Source organism: Onychomys torridus, chromosome 3 (assembly GCF_903995425.1).
Source record: "Onychomys torridus chromosome 3, mOncTor1.1, whole genome shotgun sequence".
Taxonomy (NCBI): domain Eukaryota; kingdom Metazoa; phylum Chordata; class Mammalia; order Rodentia; family Cricetidae; genus Onychomys; species Onychomys torridus.
This window is the reverse complement of record NC_050445.1, coordinates 136,597,182-136,617,425: the sequence shown is the minus strand read 5'-3', so window position 1 is coordinate 136,617,425 and position 20,244 is coordinate 136,597,182. Positions and strand designations below refer to the sequence as shown.

Genomic DNA, 20,244 nt, shown 5'->3' with positions numbered 1-20,244 from the left:
CCAATAGCTGGCACTGAGTTTTTGTTTTTAATTTAATAAGACCTTTAAATATTCATGCTTCGTCAGTGCTTAAAATTAAGATTAGGTTTGATGGTGATACTGTGGCTGTAATATGTTAAAACGTTAACAATGGCTGCAGCAGCATACTGAAGTGATGTCTGGATAAATCTTCTGGCCCATAGACAGCGGTAAAAACAGAAAAGTATAAATACAAAGATGATATTTCATCCTACCAAAGTACTCATGAGAAACAGGCTTGGGGTGTTTTGTATGTAAAACTTGGTAACACTGGTTTAATAATACTTACAAAATGTGCTTAAAAATCACCAAAAAACCCAGGTAAACATATTAATTTTCTAATACATACGACAAAAAAGTTTTCTTCACTTCAGTTTTCAAGTCATACATTTACTAGGAAACAATTAAAATATATAAAGTCTAAGAAATACATTTTAGACCATATATATTAATATACATTATTTGTACAAAGTAGTAGGTTTCATTATAACCTTGTTTTTCTGCATGAGACATGTAGCCCTAGCTGTCCTTGAACTGGGGAGATCTACTTGCCTCTGCTTCCCAAGGGCTGGGGTCGAAGCTGTGCGCCACCCTCCTCCCCCCCTCCCAGTTCACTGCGACATTTAAGACACACACAGTGCATGTCCCTTTATCGTCTCTGGCGCTCTGTTCCTTTGGTCCTCCCTCCAAACAGTCCCTCTTCTATTATCATGCCTTTTCTTTCTTTCCTTCTTTCCTTCCTTCTTTCTTTCAGTTCAGCAGATCCTGTATTTTTTCTTTAAATTGTCTTTATATTCTTGTGTTTCTTCTGAGAGTAGATCTTGACCTGATTTAGTAGCAGATTCAAGGGAAGAAACTCTGCAGAACTCAGATTCAAGTTCAGCTGCAGCTGGAAAGAAAGGATTACATATGTGTGTGTGTGTTTTATGTGTACACATCAAAGACTTCACAGTTAACTAAGCAAATGTCAGTTGAAGAGTTAAAACTGAACTGGTAATGTGTGTAACTATACATACATAAATCATAACTAAATTGAACTTGCTCACAGGTGTGTACTTAATTATCATTATGAATATCAAAGTGTCTGAGTTGACTCATTTACTCAACAATCATGGACAAAGCTACTGTAACAAGCACAGGAATGACAAGTTGAGATGATATGGTCCACTCTCAACAATCATGTATAGATTACATCACAGAGCCACAGTGCTGAGAACAGCATGGCACAGCAAACAGAGAGGCATGTAGACCAGTGCAGCAGAAGGCCACTGAAACCAAGTTGTAATATTTGATTCCAAAAATATACACTGGAAGAAAGAAAATATCTTTAATAAATGGTGCTGGGAAACTGGATGTGCACAGGTAGAAAAATGAAACCAGATCCTTCTCTCTCACAGTGCATGACAACTCCAAATGGGTAAAAGACTTCAGTGTAAAACCTGAAACTGCTGGAAGAAGACATATCAGTACCTACAAGATACACACGTGCAGGGAAGGACTTCGGAACAGGATTCAGTTTGCTCAGGAACAACTGGGCCTCTTCCATACTGCTCAGAACAATGAAGTAAAGAGGAACAGGAGAATCTTAGTATACAGCTGACAGAGGATTAATATTCAGAATATTCAAATACCGGTCAAGACAATCAATAATCCAATTAAAAATGGGCTATGGGTCTGAACAGAGTTCTCAAAAAAGGAACTAAAAACCAGGGAAATAGAAAGGGACCACATGTTGGTGTGGGAAAGGCTGAGAGGAGAACCTCAAGGATACAGGTGACAGGAAGTGGGAAACAGAATATCGGGGAGAGGCTCCAACTGGGAGGAGGAAGAAGGTTAATACAAAAGGAGAGGGACAAACACCAGGTTGTTTGATAAAGCCTCAAGGAAGCATATTACTTTATATTTGCCGAAGTGTGTGTGTGTGTGTGTGTGTGTGTGTGTGTGTGTGTGTAAAGGAAGTTATGCCACTAAGGCTGACAGTGCTTCCCACAAGAACCACAGATTAACAAAACTCCAGCAACAGTCATGAGAAACCTCCTTTGGAATGGTTGTTCAGCATAATCATGGTGACCTCTACAACAACAGAGACCTTTGATGTGGTCCTTGGTTACTTCTCAGAGGTTGAGGCAAGCCCACATTGCCAAAGACACTTAGGACAGAGGACTAACGAATCAAGCTGGATCAGACCAGAAAGCTTCCTACCTGCGGGCTTCCCCTAGTGTCAGAAGGTACTATATAAGCTGCCAAAGGAGACAGCTGTCAGCATCCCTGACAAAGGAGACAGCTGTCAAGCCCGAGAACCACAACAGCTGCACGGGCAAGACAGCCTAACAGTGCAGTAGTGGCACTTGTATCTGGGGGGCAACCAACAGTGTCTACTACTACTACTAAAGCCACTCAACTGGAGGCAATGCATGCCTGGTACTGTGAACCTAGCCAAGAACCTGTGGCTAGACAGGTCACAGGCCTTAGAGGAGAACCCACTATTACCATGTTATTAAAGGACTACAGATTCCAAGTGCCCTGTAGACTTCCAACTCCTTATGACCACAGATGTATGTAGCTCTCATCTGTCACCAGAAGCCTCTCTTTGCAGCACATGGAGGCTTTACACAGACCCACAACTGGTCAAACTGTAGAGAATAAGGGCTGTGTGACGCCTTATCCCCACATGGAACATCTCTATCACAACTCCTACACCGGCGCTCGGGGGATATCGTGGAAGAGAAGGCAGTAAGGTCTGAGGTCCTGACACCTGCTGTGACATTGTGATTTCTGGACAGGATGAGGATGCTGCATCCATAAACTACCAACAATATGGCTACTCCACAATATCTGCAAAGACTCTATCAGTTGGCCTGCTACCAGGATGGAGGGAAAAAACCCACACAAAGCCCCTGATCTTTTTTTTTTTTTTTCTGGTCCAACTGACACAAATTATCTGGGAAGAAGGAACTTCAATTGAGAAAATGCCCCTATCACGTTGCCTGCAGGCAAATCTGATGGGGCATTTTCTTGACTAATGACGGACACGGAAGGGCCCCACTCACTGTGGGCGATGCCACCCTTGGGCAAGTGTTGTATAAGAAAGAAGGATGGTCAGTAGCAGCCTTCCTCCGTGGCTTTGCTTCAGTTCCTGACCCCCAGTTCCTGACTTGCCTCAGTGATGCAAGTGTGAGATGAAAACAGGCTTTCCTTCCCAAGTTGCTTTTGGTCACAGTCTTTTCACGGCAGCAGAGACCTAGGACAGCCCTGCCCTGAGACGAAGAGCTGTAGACAGTCACTGGCTGCTCGGACAGGGAGAACCAGTCCTTTCCAAGGACGAGACCTCATTCTAGGAGGTCAGTCCTAAAGACAGGTAAATAAGGCAGCACTAACTGGGCCCACAGGCTGCCTGCATTAGAAGAGGAGGCCGGGAATCTGAGAAGGGGGGGAATGACACACGACATGGGTGGAGTTAGAGCAGGCAAAGGAGGAATGGTGCAGTGATTTATACAGGAAATTCTCAAACGTGGAAGGAATAAACATTTGCTGCATTCAACCATGAAAGAAATGCCTTCACATCTTTAATTTTGTATAAGACAATGATTAATTAAAAAATCAACAAACAAGAAAATTGATGTCACTTAATATTTTTAATTTATTTCAGAAACTAGTCAATCTAAACTTAATAAATTTTGGTACATACCTTCATTAAGTTTTCTATTTATACTTTTTTCCAACTCCTGATGCATCTGAAATGAGTTGAATATTTGTAATGTTTAAGAAAGTGGAACATTTTTAACTTAGAAACTAATCTTATTCAATGTTACACATTTATTTAATTAATAAGACTACTTTATTATTTATTATTAAAGATTTCTTTAAATCATTTAGGAATTTGGATATCACCCATTCTCTTGGCATGTGAATGGAAACTTAGGACACTGCAGGAAAATTGTCATTAGAAGGTGTGTGGTAATAAGTCAAGCTATACCTGTAGTCACAAGCATATTTAATTTCCAAAACCTAACTTAAGCGTAACTTTTTGTTTTGTTTTGTTTTTGTTTTTATTTTTCGAGACAGGGTTTCTCTATGTAGCTTTGACTGTCCTAGAACTCACTCTGTAGACCAGGATGGCCTCAAACTCACAGAGATCCGCCTGCCTCTGCCTCCCTAGTACTGGGATTAAAGGCATGAGCCACCACACCAGGCTTAAGCATAACTTTTAAAGAAATGTCCTGGCTTAGCTACATTCCCTGAACCAAGTAACAGTGAGCACCTGTTGAAATGAGAACTCTGGGAACTTTAATAATTTTTCTCCTTTAGCATTAATTACTATGACATTAGCATGCACAGGCCAACAAAACATCTCAATATCATGTATTGAATTAAAAGTAAGAATTTTATCAGAAACTTGAACCCAAAGGAAAAAAAGCTATACACTAACCTCGGTCAGGTAGATTTCCATTCTTTTATTCGATGGCTGTAAGCTTGAGGTAGGAATCACTATGTTTTCTCTTGGAATAAGAGTCCGATTGAATACCAAACTATTATGAAGGCCTCCAAGGCAAGGACACTCTACAATAGGCCGTGTACTAAGAGAGCTTAGCAACAATCTATTCCGCTGTTCCTCCAGGAGCAGTTTAGTGCTGGTTTCCTCCAGCCTCTCATCAGTCCTGTGAAGACCACAAAAGACAAATGAGAAAAAAAAATTAGAGATACATTTTACAATTGCAAATTGCTGACTTTGCTTCTGTAAACTTGCTTGTGTTAGACACTGACCCATCCTCTCCCTGGAAATAAGTAAAAAGTTTCAGAGTCCAGACGCCGGCCTTGGGACAAGGTCTATAATTATAGATTAAAAAAATAATAATAAGTCTCTGTTTAAAAATTCCCCAAATGGGACCCAAGATAAGGACCATCTGGCGAGTCCAGCTAACTAGGTCAAATGTCAGCCAATTACAAGACTGTAACTATGCGAACTCCCCTCCAGAGTAACCGCTCCCCCTAGACCTCCCCTGAGCCAACCAGTTTACGACGAGTGTTACAAAATTTCCCTCATAACAAAATGATTGCTGAAATATATGATGATTTTTAAATTGGGCCAAACCCGGGGCATCTGGTATCTTCTGCTAATTTTGTAGTTTCTGCCTTTAAAAATGCTTGTAACCGCTGCTCGGGGCTCTCTGACTGACCAGGACAGAGAGCCCACTCGTGTCAGCGCTGAATACATTCCTCATGCGTGTTGCATCTGCTGGTTTGGAATCTTGGTTTCTGGGGAGCCCTCCACAGATGAAAGTATCCCAGGGGTCTGGGGTCTTTCAACAAATGCATAGTGTCTCAAGGTCCCAAATGAGTCCCAAGTAAGGGCTGTTTAAAAAGCTGCCCTGTGAGTACACGGAATTTGCAGCTCCACAGTGACTCAGCATGGAAAGCCTGTAGAACTAACTACTGAGTATGACAGGCTAAAACAATTCTAAAAAGTGAGGTGTGTTTAGAGGGACTCTTAACTAACAAGTAATTCCAGCGAAGCAGGAGGGAGAGACATGGTTGTTGAGATGTACTGCTTAACCAGCAGGGCGTGGCTTCTGGCTTCAGGGCTTCCTGAGGGTGTCACCAGAAACACTGTTAAGTGCTAACTGGGAGAGGACTGGCGGACTGCCTCACTACAACAGACACATCACTGGATAATTAAAACGTTTCACTCCCTGAAGAGATCTAAGAGGAAACTTCCCAAGGGAAGTTTTAGGCATTTGCTCCCATTTTTCAGGATAAATTAAACATCTGACACCAAGGACCAACCCAGAGCAAAACCAGGAATAGGTGCTGGGCTGAGGCTTCTGTCCTACACTAACACTTCCCGGTATCACATGTAAACTTTACACAGATTAGAAATCCTGTCGATTATAGTTTGTTTATAGGAACCTCTAACGGAAATACTAAGGACGACTAAATACTAAAGAAAATTAAAATACCAAATGCTGAAAGTGCCCAGAGGAGGAACATCGGCGGTACCTGATCCTTGGGACTAAGTTGTCTTGTTTCCCAAACAAAACACAAGCAAGCCTGTTAACAGTCCTCTTTAAAGGAGCGTGGATGAGCAATTGTGTAACAATATAAATGTCTTAACTATAAAACCTCAAAAAATATCTATCTGAAAGCCTAACAGATCATATAAACAAAGGAAAATGACAAATATATATATATATATATATATATAAACTATCCCAGAGCCACATTTGGAGGGTCACTTACAATATTATTTCCAAACCTGTACTGTCTAGTTAGCCTTCCCAGCCTCCCGGTCTCACTGAAAATGCTGCTGTAGAGATACATCTGGGTCATATTTTCTGAGACTCACTGTTGTCCGTGCCTTACTTGTTCAGTTTGCTTGACAGTGATTTTCTAATTCGGAATTCTTCTTGGTAGAGTTGCTTATATTTTTCTAGTTCTATTTTTTTTTTTTTGGAAACTGAGGATCGAACCCAGGGCCTTGCTAGACAAGCACTCTACCACTGAGCTAAATCCCCAACCCTCTAGTTCTATTTTATCAAAGTCTTCCTGAGTCTTCTTTCTGGAGAGCTGGGATTCCAGGTCTTTAATCCGGAGCTCCAGCTGACTCCTCACTGAAGCGTTACTTTTCTCTCTTAGCTGCTCCAGGTTTTCCTGAGAGGCTGCCTGTGCCTAAAACAAATACAAAGACTATTCTTCAGGAGAAATTACAACCCAATCATTAGTCACTTGTTGTTTTTTTTAAGTCAAATGTGTGAAAACAGATGCTGACACTGAGATTCAAACACTTATCAACTACTAGATGCGAATTACAAAAAACTGAATCTTCTTCATCTTCTGTTTTTTATTTAGTTCTGGGAGTCAAATCCAGGGCCTGGTGCATGCTGAGTGCTTTCCCACTGAAGTGTACCCAGTTCTGAATGACTTGTATGTTAGCACACAAGTAATCTGATAATTCAAAGAACAGTAGAATCAGCTCCAAAGTTCAAAGCTTGAACTAGACGACTGAAGAATAACTCAAGAGTTTGGCACACTTTATGCATCAATTTGTTTTCCTTCTAGCAATCTTATTTTATGCAAACTCGCTTTGAAAGACAAATGACTCTCTAATGAAAGATCAATGGAGTGAGTTATAATAACGGAGAACACTGGAACGCAGGAAGACGACATGTCCTCTCTAAAGCTCTGGGAAACAAAGCCGAGCAAACAGACACTGCACGCAGCCAGCGCACATCTGCAGTGAACCGCGTGCCTCACAGAAACAGAAGCTAACCTGCAGGAAGAGGTTGACCTGTTTTAACTTTTCCACCAGGTCTAGCCTCGCTCGCTCCTCCACCGCCTGCTTGTACTGCTGCAGCTCACTCTGCTCCACCAGGGTCCTTGCCATGTGACTTCGGAGGCTGACCACTTCTTCTTCCAGTTCCTTCTTGTTCTTCTCTAGTTTCACGCACTTCCTCTGCACAGTTTTCATCAGTAGCAATTCCTGCTGAAGACACTGATTTTTCTTATCCAGATGTAGACATTTTGAAGATAAAGTTTCCAGTTTTGATGTAAGATCCTCAATCTGCAGGAATAAAATGCTACAGTTTGGTAATGAAGAAGGCTGAGAACAGAGCAGCATAAGACCATTCACAAATTTTACCTGAGTTTGGTTGTAATTAAATATAACCTGCAGTGATTCTTAGAATGAGGTTTCTCCTTTCTTTTTGGTCTTTTGAGACAGGGCTTCTCTGTGTAGCTTTGGCTGTCCTGGAACTCCCTCTCTACACCAAACTGGCCTTGAACTCACAGAGATCTGCCTGCCTCTGCCTCCCAAGTGCTGGGATTAAAGGTATGCATCACCACGCCCAGCTCATAATGAGGCTGCTAATTACTCAGAATATAAAGTCGGAAGTAGTAGCAGTCATAAAACATATTATTTATGATCATTATTTTGTTACACATCAGAGCACGCATGTTAGATTTTTTTTTATGTGACTGTCTCCAATCTTTCCTTCTCAAAATGACTAGTCATTTCAGAAAATTGGATGGTGGCACACTCCTTTACTCTGGCGCTTACTGGGAGGCAGAGGCAAGCGATCTCTGTGAATTCAAGGACAACTTAGGACAATCAGGGCTATGTAGAGAAACCATGTCTCAAAAACTCAAATAAAAAAATCTGTAACCATTTCCCCCATCTTCATGTTCCACAATTTTGAGAGAAATTTTAGGGATATACTGAGTTACTCAGGCACCTGGGCCTTAAGTGACTCTTGGTGAGGAGCAGTGACATCTTGCAGGATAAAGTTATCAACATGGGCAACCCTTTTTGTGAACAACAATTCAGCAATATTAAACAGTAATTAAGATTGCAACAGAACTGATTATTTATGGAATCCCTCGTAGGTAGTAGAGCTGACTATCCCTCCTAAACCTCCAAAGGTCAGCTTCAGCGGGCAGCCACGAGAATGAAGTCCCTTATACTGGTCCCAGCTTCAAGTCATCCAGATGATGCCAAATGGTGGAGAAATGATCTGACTCAATGAGCCTTACCTAAACCAGACTGTAAACCAAATACATGTTGCTTTGAGATGCTAAATTTTGAAGTGGCTTATTATATATCACTGAGTGGAATTGATAATGATACTAAATATATTTTTAAAAACCCTTAAAGATGCAGGGCACCTTTCGATCAGATAGTAAGGAGCAGCAGAAAGGACTAGAGAAAGAAACCCAAAGGGCTACAGGGATGGACTCTTAGGGAAGCCTGGAGTTCCTTACAGAGACTGACAAGAAGGGCTTCAAGGCCTGTGAAGAAAATGACATTGTAACCTTGACAACTACTGCTTTACAGCAAGTGACAGAGCCGACCAGAGATACATATGTATACATGGGGAACTTACAGCAAGTGACAGAGCCGACCAGAGATACACATGTATACATGGGGACTTACAGCAAGTGACAGAGCCGACCAGAGATATACACGTATACATGGGGAACTTACAGCAAGTGACGGAGCCGACCAGAGATACACATGTATACATGGGGAACTTACAGCAAGTGATGGAGCCGACCAGAGATACACATGTATACATGGGGACTTACAGCAAGTGACGGAGCCAACCAGAGATACACATGTATACATGGGGAACTTACAGCAAGTGATGGAGCTCACAAGAGAGACACATGTATGGGGGAGGGGGGAGGGAGGGCTTACAGCAAGTGATAGAGCCCACCAAAGATACACATGTATGGGGGCGGGGGGCTTAACAAAGAACTAAGATTTACTGCATTCAAATGCCTTTTCCCAACTGTCGACTTTCCACATGTCAAACTGCCAAATGATGTTAAATTTCTGAGATAAGAAATCCTGACACACATGGTCTAAAAATGGAGCCCAGACTATGACTGTGAAACTATTTGTCAAGACTTTGGAATGACGTCAGGCAGAGCCTCAAATTCCCTTAAAGTGTACCAAGGGCATTGTCTCAGAAGGGCTCATCTGTAGAGCTGTAGAAATGGTTCTTCTATGGAAGGACTCCCAACAGAATACACAGGAGCCTCACAGTTCTTGGGAGAAACCCAGAAATATGAACAGTTTGCAAGCTTAGACAAAGACCAGGGCAGTAGAACTGAGAAGTGCCTCTGGCCCTTGGATAACCTAAGAGAAGGACATGGCTGAAAACACAGGCTACTTCACGTGAAAAGCAGAAAACAAATAGCCGGGCAGGTAGAGCAGGGTCAGGATGGGTTCCTGAACAAGAGGCAGCATGCACCAGAGCCTCCCATTTCCCTCCTTTAAACAGGAGGCTCTTCAGTAATTTAGCAGGATGTTGGGTTTTTGGATGGAGACATAACTTATCTCTTTAGTTCTGAAGTCTTCACATTAGGAGGAAATTTGTTTAGTTATTCTAATAGGGCCACCTACTTGTCACATGCTCACCCGTATCCAATAGAAACGCTTAAGATCTTAGATTCCAAGCCTGAGCCTGATGCCATGTTACTGAGTCCCACATGGCGCTGAGGAAGAATAAGTGTTACTTTCAAGTGGGGAAACAGAAACACTGCGGCCCCAAAGCACAGCCACTGGCTTTAGAACACACCCCTCCAATTACAAAAGGGAAGAATCTACGCTGTATCTGACTTGCTTCTAATGACCAGAGTGATACAAAAGGAAAGCCACATGCTGCCAGTGGAGTTAGAGAAGCCGCTTCACACTGCTGCTGCTGTGCTGGGAGAACCCCATGCCACCGACAGCTCAGGCAGTGCTGCATAGGTGTGCCAGCTGCCTGTCCCAGGTGAAGTGCTAGCCAACAACTGACCATGAGGCAAACTTGGAGGAATGGTTTTTGTAAGTTACCCCACAAAATAAACCTCCCTTTTAACTACATGGAGTGGCCTTAATAATTTCACCAATACTTATATCTTAAATTAACCCATTTCTATTAATCTATGTTTTGCCACGTGTTCCGTGGCTTACCGATATGCTGGCATGTTGTTCTTTGGGGGCAGTTGGTGGCGGTTGGTGTCTCCCCTCCCTCGGCCTCTCTTCTTCTCTCTCTCTCTCTCTCTCTCTCTCTCTCTCTCTCTCTCTCTCTCTCTCCAGTTGGAATGTACCACTGTAGCACACATCTTAGAAGGTCTTATTAATAAAATCAAACCTGAGGCCAGTTATTTGGGTGAATGCTGGAAGATCAGAGAAGCAGAACAAGCCACAGCCAACTCACCTTGTCAATTCCTCAGCTGATCCTGTTTCTTCATACTGTGATCCTCTGAGTCCTCATGAATGAATCTCAGCTGAACTGTGCTGTTTAAAAGCCTAAAAGCTTAACCAAGCTCTAGTTCCTGGTCCTCATGCCTTAAATACCTTTCTGCTTTCTGCCATCACTTCCTGGGATTAAAGGCATGTGTCACCATGCCTGGCTGTTTCCAGTGTGACTTTGAACTCACAGAGATCCAGACAGATCTCTGCCTCTGGAATGCTAGGATTAAAGGTGTGTATGCCACCATTTTCTGGCCTCTATGTCTATCTAGTGGCTGTTCTGTTCTAAGGACCCAGATAAGTTTATTAGGGTGCTCAATATTTTGGGGAACACTATCAACACGTACCACCTAACCTTATTCTGCCTCACCATTGGCCAAACAGCTTTATTTATCAACCAATCAGAGCAACACATATTCACAGCATACAGAAAGCCATCCCACAGCAATATACTATTACTATTAAGAAAAGTTTTTCGGGACCCTAGGAAAGACCCAGGGATCACCCAATGACAGAGAAATGGATGAGATCTACATGAACAACCTGGACAACAGTGGGAGTAATGAAGGGCAAGATTTGAGGGAAAGAAAGCTTAGAGGAGCAGGAGATCCCAGCTGGATCAAGAACAGAAAGGGAGAACAAGGAATAACAGACCATGATAAATGAAGACCTCATAAGAACAGGAATAGGCAGAGTGCTCGAGAGGTCCCTAGAAATCCACAATGATATATCCTCTGTAGACTGCTGACAATGGTCAAGAGAAAGCCTGATCTGACCTAGTCTGGTGATCAGATGACTAAACACCCTAACAGTTGTCTTGGAACTCTCATCAAATAACTGATGGAAGTGGATGCAGAGATCCTCAGCCAGGCCCCAGGTGGAGCTCCAGGTGTCCAACTGTCAAGAAAGAGGAGGGACTGCAAGAACATGAATTGTTGAATCCAAGATTGCAAAAAGCACAGGGACAATAGCCAATCGAAAGAAAGCACATGAATTATGATCCAGCGGCTGTGGAGGCCCCAGCTAGATCAGGCCCTCTGGATAAGCGAAACAATTGAATAGCTAGATCTGCTTGGGAGGTACCCAGGCTGTGGGACCAGGACCTGTCCTTAGTGCATGAGCTGGCTGTTTGGAACCTTGGGCTTACACAGGGACACATGCTCAGCCTGGAAGGAGAGGACAGGACCTGCATGTACTGAATCCACCAGGTTTAAATGAATCCCCAGGGGTGTCTTGGTCCTGGAGGACATGGGAATGGAAGGGAGGGGCTGGGAGGGAGGTGGAGGAGGGGGGAGGACAGGGGAACCCATGGCTGATGTATAAAATTAAAACACATAATAATAATAATAATAATAATAATAATAATAATAATAAATAAATAAAAAAGAAAAAAAGAAAAGTTTTTTACATTTCTTTTTAGTGTATGTGTATGTATCCTCAGGCTTGGTCACAAATGCTTTCATCTTCTAAGCTGTATTACTGGCTCCTATTTGTTGTTGTTACGGTCATTTGCAAAAAAAAAAAAAAAAAAAAAAAAAAATTTTGTGGACACTACAATCTATCTGGGAAGTGCTTTTGAAGTCCTTACATAAGGACTTTTTTGTTTTGTTTTTAAGATGAGATCTAACTCTGTAGCCTAGGTAAGTCTGGAATTCAGTATGTGGTCCAGGCTGGCCTTGAACTCATGGTAGACTTCTTGCCTCAGCTTTCCAAGTGTTGAATTACAAGCATAAACTACCAAGTATGGACTAGAAACATTCTTTTCAAAATGATGACAAGTCTTACTTCTTCTGGACCTACAGTTACTATGCATTACTATAAGCACTGTTCATGTGCTCACCTCACTGTAATCCACAATTCTGCAAGACAGGCTAAGACACAGCAGGCATTTTACAAAGAAGTGAGGAAAGAAAAGACAGCCCAAGTGTCCTGGAACACACAGTTGATCAGCGACAGACCCAGCACAACCCAGGAGCGTACTACACAGTGTGAAAAGTAATCCTACCTATCTTCAAGTGTTTCAGTGATACAGCAGTAATGAGTCTGCATTATTATTCTACTTTTAGTTGTAATCATTAATAATTCCTGAATCTTATGTATGAATCAAATATTTTCTAAATAAAGACATATCCCTCAGTAAATTTGGGAAATTGCTTTGTATGAACAAATCTATTATGAAGAATCAGGCATCACTAATCTATTCAACTGTTCAGCATTACATCCAGGAAATACTGAACACATGATACACATAATGACATATGCTAAAGGAATTGTTTTCATACTTTATTTTTACTGAATTTAATATGTATATGATAGTTTAACTTTTAGGACATCGTTTTCATGTTTAATTAGTATGTTCCATTTCTCAAGCTATTTAGAGTGAACAGTGAGAGATCTCAGTGGCTAAGAGCACTTGTTGCTCTTGCAGAGGACTCAGGTTCGATTCCCAGCACCAGCATGGATGCTCACAACGTCTGTAACTCCAGTTCTGGGGACCCAGTACCGTCTTCTGGTCTCTGTGGACACTGCATGCCAATGGTACACAGATATACATGAAAGCAAATACCCACACATATAAAACTTTTTTAAATAATTTTTCTTGAGACGGGGTTTCTCTGTGTAGCCCTGACTGTCCTGGAACCCCCTCAGGCTGACCTCATAGAGATCCACCTGCCTCTGCCTCCTGAGTCCTAGGATTAAAGGTATGTGTTAAAAAATGAATCTTAAAAAATTTTTAATAGAAATTCTGAGGACAATTAGTAAATCTTCAGGGAAATGTCAAGTTTAATACCTCAGACACACACACCAAAACACACCGAGTAAGCTCAAACTTCTCCGCTGGATCCTGACATCGTGCCAACATATTCTAAACACCTCCTTTAAAGAAGATTCTGAAAATCGCACACTTTTCTCCAGTTATTGCCCACTTTTCCATTATCATTCCCAGCATAAAAACCTGAGGAGTTGTCGACACTTCTGTACTGCAGTCAGACTTCCACGGTGACCCTTTATTGAAACTGCATTCACTGAAGTCACTTGCCCTGTCTTCCCCTTTCAGCAACACTGATACAGGTTAGTTCTTTGTTTTATTTCTACAAGTAAGCAGTCACGGATAACATTCCTTCACAGGGAATAAGGAACTCATATTTTACCTCGTCTCACTGTGGTCCGTGTCACCGGGGCTGGAACCATGCTGCATTTGTGGGGAACCACCAGGTGGTAAGCCAGCTTTCCCAGTCATCGCATCACGACAGATTCTCTGGACACCCACTTTTCATGCTTTTTTTTCTTCACTTCCTTCCTAAGGAAGACAGGACCTCTAAAACTATCCATTAGAAAAAACTGATTTTTTTTTTGTTATTTATTATATTTGTGTTTTAAATTTACACATTAGCCATGGGTTCCCCTGTCCTCCCTGCTCCTGCCCTCACCCCCACCTTCTCCCCAGCTCCTCCCCTCCACTCCCATCTCCTCCAGGGCCAACACTCCCCTGGGGATTCATTTAAACCTGGTGGATTCAGTACAGAGCCCCCAACTGGATCAGGCCCTCTGAATAAGTGAGACAACTGAATAGCTTGAACTGTTTGGGAGGCACCCAGGCAGTGGGACCTGGACCTGTCCTTAGTGCATGAGCTGGCTGTTTGGAACCTTGGGCTTACCCAGGGACACTTTGCTCAGCCTGGAAGGAGGGGACTGGACCTGCCTGTAAAACCTGATATTTTAAAAATAATTTTACTGACAGAAATTTTAAAAAGTAATTTTCATGAAATTCTGACTCTTTTCTACCTTAATGTACTAAAAACAAAACAAATAACAACAACAACAAAAACCACTAGCTAAACATATGCTCTGCAAATGCATAAACATACAACAATGGTACATGTCATGTATCAATGTGGTGATAATGTATTTGTATGTTAATAAATACAGTTTGCCTGGAGACCAGAGCAAATAGCAAGCCATTAACACAGAAGTCAAGCAGTGGTAGCACACACTCTTAATCCGATCACTTGGCAGGCAGGATCTCTGTGTATTCAAGGTCATACTAGGGAACAGAGCCAAGTGTGGTGACACATGCCTTTAATTCCAGTACCAATCATGGAAACTTGGAGGTCTGTACAGACAGGCAGTGACAAGGAAGTGAGATATCTTGACTAAGAGCCAATGAAAGGGCAGAAAAGCAAGGCAATAAAGGCACAGGTTAGACAGGAAATAGCTCACATTTTGGAAGCTACAGAGCTGGTGAGGTAAGGTGGTTGGTGGCTCTCACTATTTCCCTGATCTCTAAGACTTTCACCCCTTTATTTGGCTCTGTGTTCTTTATTTAATAAGACCGCTTAGAAATTTGTCTACATTTGGCACCCAACATGGGGTTCAAATCCACAACCCTGAGATTAAGAGTCTCGTGCTCTACCAACTGAGCTAGCCGGGCAGTTTTAATTAATATAAGCCTCTGTGTGTTTACTTGGGTCTGAATGGCTGTGGACCAGGTAGGATACAGGCAAACATTCATGGTGCAGAAATTCATTTAAAAAAAAAAAAGCCACTTGGCTGTGGCCTTGCAGGTCCCAGCTTAGCCGGAGCACTCGGCCAGGGCTGCACTTGGCTGTAGCTGCAAGGGCTGGACTGCTTGTGGGGATACAGAGCCCCTGGCTCAGGCCCAGTACGGCTCAGACCCAGTACAGCTCAGACCAGAGCACATGGCTGGACTTTCTTTAGCTTTTAGCTTTGTTTCTTCTCCTACTAGGTAGTAGGTTCTCTCTCTCTCTCTCTCTCTCTCTCTCTCTCTCTCTCTCTCTTCCCATCTCATACTGCCACCACTCTAGGTAGCTGCTTTGAAACTCCCTTGGCCTTCTGTTCTATGCAGACTTGGTAAGCCAATTAGATATCTTAAAGGGAGAAATTAGTTAAAAGAGAATTTTTTTCCACATTAAAAAAATGGGAAATATTTTTAAAAGAGAAGGAATTTGGTCTCTGTCTGATAACACATTAGGCAGTCTGAAAATGGAACAATTAAATGAGAGGATAATTAATGTTGATGGAATGTACGTAACATCAATTATGAATATTATTTGTTTAATCATCCTTATTTTAGCATTTTAAAAGTTGGTCAATTTAAGTACCAAGATAAAAGCTTTAGAAAAACCTGTTAAAATGAATTGTAGAGAAATTCAGACCCAGACAGAAGAATTTAAAGGTGAAATTATTTCAGGATTGAATTATACAGTTACAGAGAGACAGTCTGTTTTCAAACAATAAAACTTAATTTATCCAGTAGCCTTACAGGAACTACCTGCTCAAGAGCATGTACAAGCTAATTGGACTCCAGTGGAAATGTGAGATTTAAGAAGATGCCAGCCCACCATGCAGGGAGCAGCATGTAATGGTATATAGGTAAACCACAGAAAATGTGGTGACATATAGATTAACAGAAATGGGCTGAGTTTAAATGTAAGAGCTAGTCAGTGGTAAGCCTCAGCTAGTGGCTGAGCAGTTTTAATTAATATAAGCCTCTGTGTATTTACTTGGGTCTGAGTGGCTGTGGACCAGGTGGACACAGGCAAACACAGGATACAAATCAATATAAAAAATAGTAACATTTGCTTGCCTCCAGAGGCAGAAGGTAAATTCCTGTTGCTGAAAATACCATGCACTTCAGACATAGGGCCCAGAGGCTCCTGAGCTGGAACTGACCTGAATATCTCCTCCCTGAGGACTACCTTTTATGATCCCAGAAGGAGTCATACAAGCTTCCAAAGGAGGGAAGCAATCAACAGTCCTACCCAGTTATGGTGCCTGTGGACCACAACAAGAAGCATGGAACAGTTCAGTAGTGGCACGCATACCTTCATGGTAACCAACAGTACCCTAATTGGATTTAAGGCCCATTCAACAAGAAGGAAAGCATGCCTGGTACTGGAAATCTAGACAACTACCCAGGACTAGTGAAGTCATGGATCTTGGAGAAGACCCTACAACCACCACTTTACTAAACCAGCACAGCCCCTAACTACACCCTAACTATCTGTCCTTACACCCACAAGTAAGTATAGTCCTCACCTCCCATGAAGGAGACTTCTCTTTGCAACAGACCATTACAGAAAACCACAACCAGCCAAGCTGCAGAGCTGTGGAGTCCAGCCCCAGTGGATACATCTACAAAACAACTGTTTCACCCAAGGCTCAGGATCATTGCAGAAGACAGGTAAAAAGATTTTAAGAATTGAGGACAGGGAGCTTACTGTGAGAGTGTGTCTCCTAGAAATGTCATAAGTTATACTCATAAATCCCACCGACATGACTGGCCAAATGTGAACTGAACAGGGACAACACCAATGGATGTGTCAAAGTGGATGGGAAATGCCTGTGAGGTTTCAACTCTACACAAAGAAAGACAGGCAACCACGGAAAGCAAAGAGCGGGAGAAGGGGTCTTCCCAAGGAGGAGTACACGGACTGGTTATCCAATATCAAATGGTCAGCCCTGAAAACATACATGAGAGTAACATTACACAGGCTGAGCAGGCTATACTTAGAAGTGCATATGTATGTACATATACAAATGTGCATGTAACAATTAATGAAAAAGGTCATGAGTTTGAAGTAGAGCAAGTAGGGCTGTATGGGAGCATTTGGTCAGAGGAAAGGGAGGGGGAAATGATGTAATTATACTATAGTCTAAAAAAAAATCAGTAACTTTATTCTTTATTTTACCACATTTTACATTTTAAATATATTATGGCTAAGATAGACCATTACTTTATGTATAATCATAACCACATATGTGTATGACCTCTCCTTACTTGATATACCATCTTTCCATGTTAATCCATATCTGCATCTACACTACCTTCAGTGGTCCTGTATTCCATCCTATGGATGGACTGCAATTTATTTATAAAATACGTTTTCCAGCTTCTTCTTAATACACTGCTATTTTAAGCAGTGCCAAGAAAGAGAAATTGTCTCATTATTTCCTAAATATAATTTAGAGACAGAAACATATTTAACGTGTGGTAGAGCCCCCAACTGGATCAGGCCCTCTAGATAAGTGAGACAATTGAATAGCTTGATCTGTTTGGGAGGCACCCAGGCTGAGGGACCAGGACCTGTCCTTAGTGCATGAGCTGGCTGTTTGGAACCTTGGGCTTACACAGGGACACTTTGCTCAGCCTGGAAGGAGGGGACAGGACCTGCCTGTACTGAATCCACCAGGTTTAAATGAATCCCCAGGGGTGTCTTGGTCCTGGAGGACATGGGAATGGAGGGGAGGGGCTGCGGGAAAGGTGGGGTGGGGGCAGGAGGGGGGAAGACAGGGGAACCCATGGCTGATGTACAAAATTAAAACAAATAATAATAATAATAATAATAATAATAATAATAATAATAATAATTTTTTTAAAAAAGAAACATATTTAACGTGTGGTAGACTTACTACCAACTTGTCTGTTTGAAAAGTCTTAAGCAATGTACGCTTCAGCATCGGAAGTCACACTGTTCACCATCCTCAGAGGGAGGCCCTGAAAAGTGCCCTTTCATTTCTCTTTCAACTTATTTCCTGCTCTTACAACAGACACGAAATATTGTTCTACTGTCCATAGATTACTTATGAATCTACAAATAAAGAAAAACTTTATGCAAATTAAATTAAAAGTGCAGGGGATAGGGATCCAGTTCAGTCCCAGAGAACTTGCCTGGCGTTTCCAAGGTCACCTGTTTGATCCCCAGCTACAAAACATAAATGACTAAAAAGAAGGGAAAAAAAAAGTTCAGAGTTCAAGTTTTTCCCCATTGACTTAAAATAGTTCTCTGTAAAATGAAGATGGTTTTGATGTGATATTCATGTAAATGTATTGTGAATACTGTGCAAGTATAGAGTTGCTTTATCCTCAGATTTTCTTAGTCAGGTCTTGAGAATGGTTCATTTTAGGATTTTAAAAAGCTCAATGGTGAATGATGTATCCTGAGCATACACCACGACCTGCATTCAGTCCCCAACACACACAGCCGCAAACACAGGCGCACAGATACACACACACACGACACAGTGGTTTTGTAGGCATTTAGTCTTCTTACTTGTTTTGATACTTTTCTCATTTTTTAATGACTAAATTATAATCTATCAGGAGTTTAGTTTAGTGACATAAACCTGTAGCTAGTTTTCTCCAGACAAGTTAAAAAGCATTTCATTCCTGAAGGTCAAGTTTCCTACTGACAGGGGTGTTACCAGAATCAATATCTAAAGTCTTACATATATTTGATTGGGTACTTCTGAGTTTTCATTTCTGCTCTGCTCACTGATGGGTCTCTTGGCTGCTGGTAAATGACTGGTTGTGAAAACTCATGTTTTTATACTTTAGGAAGGTTTTTCCCAGTGTCATCACAAAATCAAAAGCAGCACGAGAAACTCAGAATTGTTAAAACGTGATATTCTTACTCGGTTTATGTAAAAGTGATAAGGATACGTTGTTCACATTCTGGGATTTATCAATCTTCTACTCAAGAACATAGAACTATTTTCCTACTTCAAAATGCAGCAGAAAACACATTCACACAGGTGTACGTTAATATATTATTGGGTATTACTGGAAGAATCTTTAACCTTGAACAGAAATATTTCTCCCATTATGTATTTTTACAATGTAAAACGTTTTTAAATGTGTGCAAAAAAAATTTAAATTGTTTGGTTAACTCACATTACATAGCCAATAAAGGGAACTAACTGTAAGTGGAGCTTACTCCAGCTAGAGTGTTTTCCTGTTGCAGTCTTTGCTACTCATACAAGGGCGCGCTCTAGACCCCACCAAGGCTTAGGCATCCAGGTGCAAGGTGGGAAGTCAAGTTTCCTTGGAGAAAGCCCTGCTTTCCAGCCCCGAAGCCAGACAAGGTGCGTGCTCCCCCACCGGCCACGTCCCGCCCGGCTAGCTCGCGGGCCCTACTTATTACCTGTCCTTCTTATCTCTATCGTTCACGCCACTTTTCCCAAGGATAAGGATGTGCTGTACTTTGGCTACATCACCCACGCTGGCAGACTTGTGGATCTTGCCCATATCCTTGTCGTGAATGTGGTACTTGGGCATGTGGGAGCCGCCTGCACTCTCATGCCCAAAGCCCACGCAGTTGTTCCGCGGGCTGGCGGAGGGGCCTAAAGGCGATGGGCCCTTGCTCCTGAAGCCAAAAATCTTCTTCATGGCAAGAGGGTCCGGCCCTCACAGGCATCTCCCCCACGTGGCGTCGGCTGCCACCATGCTCCCCCAAATCCCTCCTTACTACTTCCTGTGCTCTCTATCTCTCCAGGTCACCCTCTGATGCCCTGGGATTACTTTCTGTCAACTAGTTGCTAACTCAGCCTCCTGACTCAAGACTAATTTTATTTAATCAACAGATATGCAAACTTGGGGTTCATAGTGTGATCGAATATCCCCCAACAGAGTACATTAGAGGACTTGCTCATTTTCCCATTGATTTTCAACTTAGCACAATGGGAACATG

At 42.1% G+C, this 20,244-nt stretch overlaps 1 protein-coding gene and 1 long non-coding RNA gene across 2 annotated transcripts; both read right to left on the bottom strand.

Annotated features, from left to right (window-relative positions):
• Positions 1-871: 871 nt before the first annotated feature.
• LOC118580859 lies at positions 872-4,487 on the bottom strand. Its single transcript, XR_004944568.1, has 3 exons — positions 4,448-4,487; positions 3,707-3,752; positions 872-907 (listed from the first exon to the last, which is right to left on the bottom strand). It is a non-coding gene; the product is annotated as an uncharacterized LOC118580859 (long non-coding RNA).
• Positions 4,488-6,272: 1,785 nt separating this feature from the next.
• LOC118580264 (ankyrin repeat domain-containing protein 26-like) lies at positions 6,273-19,943 on the bottom strand. Its single transcript, XM_036181935.1, has 5 exons — positions 19,699-19,943; positions 8,247-8,316; positions 7,286-7,615; positions 6,547-6,684; positions 6,273-6,455 (listed from the first exon to the last, which is right to left on the bottom strand). Exons 1-5 carry the CDS (start codon positions 19,941-19,943, stop codon positions 6,375-6,377), a joined length of 864 nt encoding a protein of 287 aa, XP_036037828.1. The 3' UTR covers positions 6,273-6,374.
• Positions 19,944-20,244: the final 301 nt, after the last annotated feature.